The sequence below is a fragment of the Formica exsecta genome, unplaced genomic scaffold (genome assembly GCF_003651465.1).
Source record: "Formica exsecta isolate Colony F162 unplaced genomic scaffold, ASM365146v1 scaffold32, whole genome shotgun sequence".
Taxonomy (NCBI): Eukaryota; Metazoa; Arthropoda; class Insecta; order Hymenoptera; family Formicidae; genus Formica; species Formica exsecta.
The window spans coordinates 102,474-109,039 of NW_021850453.1; the positions used below are offsets into that span (position 1 = coordinate 102,474).

Here is a 6,566-nt window from a genome sequence, read left to right on the forward strand (position 1 = left end):
AGAAGGTAAATTTTGCAAAACGCGCGCGAGAGCGCCCGCGGTGGTAGATTATCCTAATCTCATTATTTTTCTTGCGATAAATGATGCCATCAACCAAGTAGAATGCCAAGTTGAAGAAGAAGGGGTAGCGCACCTCGCCGCGAGCGATGCAGGCAAAATGTCGGCGGGATGCGATGGCACACGTATCTGCATGCATGCATATACGCTCGTGCACTTACACACACATATGCATATTGATATATATATATATATATATATGTGTGTGTGTGTGTGTGGGGGCGAGAGAGAGGGTGGAGGGAGGAAGGGAGGGAAGAGAGAAAGAGAATTTATAATATATACTATAATAATTATGTTACACATGCACAGACTTATAAAAATAGCAAATGTTACGTTTTACTTCTGTTTAAATAAATCATACTTAGTCAATCGAAATTATTTTTATCTAGAAAATAGTTTGAACACTATATAGACTTTAACATCGAAGTATAAGAGAGAGGCATGTGTATACAAATATTCATACTTTTTAAGAAGTATTAATTATCTATAAATAAAAATATTAATAAATATTCATTAATTCCTAATATATAACATATAATCAACTATGTCTCATCAAAAGACGAAACAACCTTAACATTGGTTTTCTGTGATTTAAACGATTCGATACCATCCTTTGTTACAGAAGTACCAGTTACATCCAAGTACTCTAATCTTGATGCATTTAAAGCCAAATGGACAAGACTTGAATTTGTTACACGTGGGTAATTTCTAAAAAGAAAAAAATAAATAAAAAACAAATATCTATAGAGTTGTTCTTTTCTCTGTTCGTTCTCTTCTTTCTTATGAAGAATAATTCTTAAAAGATTCTAAATTTTTTGTAGTTAATTGGAACTCACCTAACAACTAATATTTTAAGATTTGGATTGTTAGATATTCGTCTATTTTCTTGTAAAATTATCATCCCTTGCGGAGAGTTGTTTATCACTTTTCTATCACAAGAATCGCTTCCAAGAGCACAAATTGCTCTATCTGATATTAAACACCGTTGAAATCCATTATTCTCAAAAGTAGGTGCATTCTCCATGAAAAACTGTATAACCAGAATAATATATTTTTACAACGTTTTTGCATGCATTTTAAATTCACGAAAAAGAATATCAATTTTTATAATTATTACTTATAAACTTATAATATAATAATTGGCTTTCTGCAAAAATACCTGTGCTACATTATTATCTTCAAATATCGGTAATTGTAAAGCTTGCGGTTGATCTCGCACCTGTTGCATAATCTCAAAAGACTCTTCATTTCTTAATGTGGAAGGACATTCCAAATAAAGATGTGTCAAAGTTTTAGTGCTACTAAAACAACCGACCTCGCTATCCCCGAGTGCCGTATCCCGTAAATCTAAAATCTAACATAATACATAAAAGTATTCTATATTTTTCTGACAAGGCTAGAGATAAAAGAATGGTAATTAAAATAGTATCAATAATGCACAAGTAGAGAAATATATCATACCTCCAATGTTTTAAATCCAAATCTAGTTGCTAGACTAGCATACGCAACACATTCACCCAGACGATGACATGAATTCAATCTAAGTTCTTTAAGTTTGGGTATTTTACTGATAACTAGTAAGGAATGTGGCGTAAACCATTGACAATGGCTCAAAATTAAACACTAAAAATTCAATGTATAATATAGTAATTATTATAAGCATGCAAAGGGATTGTAATAATGTAGGACAGCGGTTAACAAAAAACACATATAATAATAATAATAATAAATGTGTATCTATCAATTATTTTCCAAAGTTATATTTCATAGACATCATAAAAATCAACTAAAATTACAGAGACAAAAAATAGCTTATTTATTATATACATTAAATAACATACTTTATAGTTATCAATTTTGGTATAAATTATGTAATTTTATAATATACAGAACTTAATTCATATAATAATAATTCATATAATATACAGAATATAGCAGATATATAAATATAAAAAAATTAATAAACGAGAAAAGATAAAAGACAATATATATACTAAAAAAAAAAAAAATGGTTTTATTATTTCAAGATTTATATCTATATTATAAAACATCAACTTACTGTCAAATTAGGCATGTATAAATCCATTTTAAAAAAATAAGATTTATTAGATCTTTGTAGATAATCCATTTGGCAACCTTCTAATGAAAGCTTTTCAATGGTACATGGAAAATCTGTTATTTGAATCTGTAAAAGTTGTATTGAAATAGATTTAATAAGTTTTCTTTTACAACAAAGAAAAAAAAGGGACAAGGAGAAAGAAAGAGAAAGGAAGCAGGAAGGGAGAAAAGAAAGAAGAGAAAGGATATATTTAGATTAAATGCTCTGTGTGTGTGTGTGTGTGTGTGTGTGTGTGAATGTAGTAAACATATTTTGAAAATATAGATAAATCATTACAAAACCTTTTATATTAAAATATACCTTGTCTCCATTGATATAATATTCTTCAATAATCAATTCTTTAAGCTGATTGCATAGTGTCTTCACATTCTCAAAGAATCTTTGTGTAAGATGTTCTGAACATTCGCCAGAGACAAAATTGCCACGTATTGCCAAACTCATTGTTATTGGTTGCAGGAATTTCATGTACCTGTCTAAATCATTTAAAAGCATCGGCTTTGTTCGAAAATCTACTCTTCTCCATAGAGTTCTATCTTGCGTTAATTGTGCAAGTCTGTGGCAACATCTATGTAATAGAAGAAAAATTAGTTGTAGTATAAAAATATTATAAAAAGTATAATATGCAGATAAAAATATATAACTCACAAACTGACTGCCATGAGATCTTGCGGATATAAATATTTCAATATATTGAGTAAAACATCATCTGAAAATTCAAGTATGTTTGGCGAAGATGTTACTCTATTTAAATTTGTAGTTTTTTCAAATTTTATACGTTTTGTATCTCTGCTACTAGATGGTTCAGGAGAAAGAGATTTACTGCGCTTTATCTTCATCTTTCTTTTGCACCTATGTATGAGAAACAAAAAAAAAAAAGAAAAAAAGAGATAAATTGTCACATAAAAAAAAAGAATTCGAAAGTTTAAACGCATCTAAATTATGTTTAAAAAAAAGAACTAAAAATAAAATTTTTTCTAGAACTGATATATTTTATAAATATTAATTCTTTTTTTCTTATGAAGAAGCCTTACTATTTACACATGACAAATAATACTTGCATAAATTGAAGGGCTTTTGTTATAGAAAAATTGCAAATTTGTGTGCATTTATAATATAAAGATAAGTTAAGTCAATCAAAGACTACTTTCTACATATACAAAAAAAAATACCCCAAAAAATTTAGTTTACTCAACAGGCTAAATCTGATTTCTAAATGTTTTCTTATTTAAAATCCAGAGATAATGTGAAAATTTCTACCATCTGATTATATGTTTATTGCCCCATATAAGATGTATAATAAATATCGTAAATAAAATTCGAAAATGTATCTCTGTTACTTCTAAATTGTAATATCAATATGAAAAACTTTCGTAGATTTATTATTATAAATAAATATTAAACAACAAAATATGTGTCAGATTGTTATTTGCTGGTTATATATTTTTTCAGTAGATGTAGAACTTTGTTATGTAAATGCAATTGTAAGCGAAAACAATTTTATTTAAATATATATATTTAAAATAAGAATTTTATCCACAATATTTACAACACAACACACTATAAAGTAAAAGAAAATTATAATATTCAACGCAAAAATATAACCACAAAGTATTAACCCGTACAAGCAGATTTTCACGCGTACTGTATATAAATTCTCACATTTACTCCGCGAACTTTTTAATAATAATGATAAAAATTGACGCTTACAACAAAGTATCACTTTCAAAATCAATTCTTATAATTCGTATAATACAATACGATTGACAAGAAAGAGCGCACACACAAAGGGAAGAGTGCTGTTGTGTGTATATATGTACACACGCTAATGGCTAGGGATGCGCGATGTTGATCGATTAATCGAAGTGTCCGATCTTTTTTGTCGATTAATCGATTATTAACTGCCGATGTTTTTGAGATCCGATGTATCGATATTCGGTTTTTTTTTGTGAATGTCGATGAGCATTTAGGGACAATTTCACCAAGTCCGGTTAGATGAACCGACCGTTAAAATTAGCAGGGTTCCAACCATAGACATAGTATATTTAGACCGAGCGTTTGCCTTTATTTAAGGAGTGGGGGTAAAAATGCACGTAGAAAAGGACATACTCTGTTTCGTGTCCTTTGCGTTCTCTCTCGCTCGCACGTAGCATAGCGTACTCTTTCGTCATTTTTATCAATTCTTTCCATATCGGTTTTTTCTTCAAAATCGCGCATCCCTACTAAAGCCCGTATCAGACTACGCATTGAAGATTGAGATTAAAAATTGAAGATTGAAATTTGACCAATCAGGATAAAGAAATTTTAGTTCCTTTTGTTCTGATTAGTCAAATTCCAATCTTTAATCTTCAATCTTCAATTTTCAATGCGTAGTCTGATACGGGCTTAATAGCGTCTTCGAAAGTAACAGGTTTAATCACTTTAAGAGCGATTAATGACGTCATTGCATCGTTTCTGCCAATAAAAGACTTGAATTCATAGTAAAATAATGGTTAATTGATCCGGGTTGGATTAACCCGTTCATTCGAAAACGCTATAAATTTCATGACACAGAATGCAAAATGTTGAGAGCATTGAATTGAGTAAAGAATAACAGGAGGGAGTATTTGGTGTTAAGGTACCATTTCTAAGGTTATATAAAGGAAGGTTAAGTCACGAGCCTTGGCAACCCATAAGTGCCGATCTACAATAGGTGGTTTAAGCCCTAAGCCTTAAGAAATTGACTAATCACAGTCGAGTATTCTCCTCATACTTGATTGTGATTGGTCAATTTTTTAAAGCTTAGGGCTTAAATCACCTATTGTAGACCGGCACTAATGCAATACAAAGAATGTGTGCGAAGAGATCCTTAAGCCCGTATCAGACTACGCATTGAAGATTGAGATTCAAGATTCAAGGTTGAAATTTAACCAATCAGAATAAAGAAATTTTAGTCTCTTTTGTTCTGATTAGTCAAATTCCAGTCTTTAATCTTCAATTTTCAATGCGTAGTTTGATACGGGCTTTAACGATCTCTGATTGGCTCTGTCGCCTAGAGTAAAATCGGAAGTGTGAGAGAGAAAGATATATATAAGTAAGAGAAAAAAATATATAGCTAACCTAACTGACCGTCTATAGCTAGCCATAATTGTTCGCCAAAGGCATAAATTATATTTATAATAATTCATAATGTATAATATAAAATAACGTAATAATAATGATAATAATGTAGTAATAATATAGCAATAATAATAATATAATCTATAATAATAATTATAACAATATATTTTTTAATAGTCAATTCATATTATTAGTTGATATTAACACAGAAAAACTGATGAAATATATTTGTTTGTAACCTTTTTAATACATGTTTTAATATTCATTACTCACGTTAACTTTAAACGAAAAAAATATATCGTATTTTTGTATTTATTCAACAATCAAAATAAACCGCCATCAAAAACGTCATATCCGGTTTCACCCCGTGACGGCACATTGTCCGATCTCTGTTTAAAGCCCGTATCAGACTACGCATTGAAAATTGAGAATTAAAGATTAAAAATTGGAATTTGACTAATCAGAACAAAAGGAACTAAAATTTCTTTGTCCTGATTGATCAAATTTTAATCTTCAATCTTCAATCTCAATCTTTAATGCGTAATCTGATACGGGCTTAAGGATCTCTATGTGTGCGCAGTCGCTATTGAAAAGTAGAGGAATCGATCAGGTAATTTCACGTGAAACTTTTCACTTTTCATTTTTTACTTTTCACTTCTCATTTTTTGTTCATAAAATAATATTTATATTATAAATATAAATTACAGATAACAGATTTCACGTGAGATTTTTCACGCATAGCAATTTTGTACATACCCAGTGAGCGTTATTGAGAGGATGAGCTCTTTAAGAGGACTTTTTAAAGACTTAATTAAATTTTCTTAGAAATGATATCAGGATCTCGCGGCTTTTTGCAATGCATCATGGGTTGCGCAAGTAAATACATACATGATGACTGCGGTCGGGAAGACGCTAGAGATGCTTTGAAGCATTGCTTTAACCTTTAACCAATCAGAATAAAGAAATTTTTATTCTTTTGGTCCTGATTGGTCAATCAAACGCTTTGAAGCATTTGTAGCAATTTCCCGACCACAGCCAAAATATAATGACTTAGGGCCATCGCACAAGCTTTTCCGTAATGCATTACGTTATGTTAAGTACTGATTCTAAACTTAAACTCGTACGTAATCTTAAACTTCAGTCAACGCACAGAGAAAATCGTAACGTAACAAAAGCATACTACGTTACGATTTTGTTTGTGCGTTGACTAAAGTTTAAGATTACGAACGAGTTTAGGTTTAGAATAAGTACTTAACGTAACGTAATGCATTACGGAAAAGCTTGTGCGGTGGCC

At 30.3% G+C, this 6,566-nt stretch overlaps 1 protein-coding gene across 3 annotated transcripts; it reads right to left on the reverse strand.

Annotated features, from left to right (window-relative positions):
- Positions 1-407: 407 nt before the first annotated feature.
- Positions 408-4,023, reverse strand: LOC115238136. 3 transcript variants are annotated; one of them, XM_029811710.1, is made up of 8 exons: positions 3,884-4,023; positions 2,822-3,025; positions 2,477-2,741; positions 2,117-2,242; positions 1,519-1,680; positions 1,217-1,411; positions 894-1,087; positions 408-765 (listed from the first exon to the last, which is right to left on the reverse strand). In XM_029811710.1, exons 2-8 carry the CDS (start codon positions 3,010-3,012, stop codon positions 600-602), a joined length of 1,299 nt encoding a protein of 432 aa, XP_029667570.1. In that variant the 5' UTR covers positions 3,013-3,025; positions 3,884-4,023; the 3' UTR covers positions 408-599. The 3 variants fall into 3 exon arrangements, with proteins under 3 accessions (XP_029667570.1, XP_029667571.1, XP_029667573.1); XM_029811711.1 differs by having other exon boundaries at positions 600-765; positions 3,799-3,997; XM_029811713.1 differs by having other exon boundaries at positions 600-765; positions 3,793-3,997.
- Positions 4,024-6,566: the final 2,543 nt, after the last annotated feature.

What these genes read in the sequence shown, in the direction of transcription:
- LOC115238136 (XM_029811710.1), bottom strand. Translation starts at nt 3,012, where the DNA reads ATGAAGATAAAGCGCAGTAAATCTCTTTCTCCTGAACCATCTAGTAGC. An exon ending in AAGATAATAATGTAGCACAG is followed by an intron (nt 1,088 to 1,216) that starts GTATTTTTGCAG and finishes CTGGTTATACAG; the next exon opens with TTTTTCATGGAGAATGCACC. An exon ending in CTTAAAATATTAGTTGTTAG is followed by an intron (nt 766 to 893) that starts GTGAGTTCCAAT and finishes TTTTCTTTTTAG; the next exon opens with AAATTACCCACGTGTAACAA.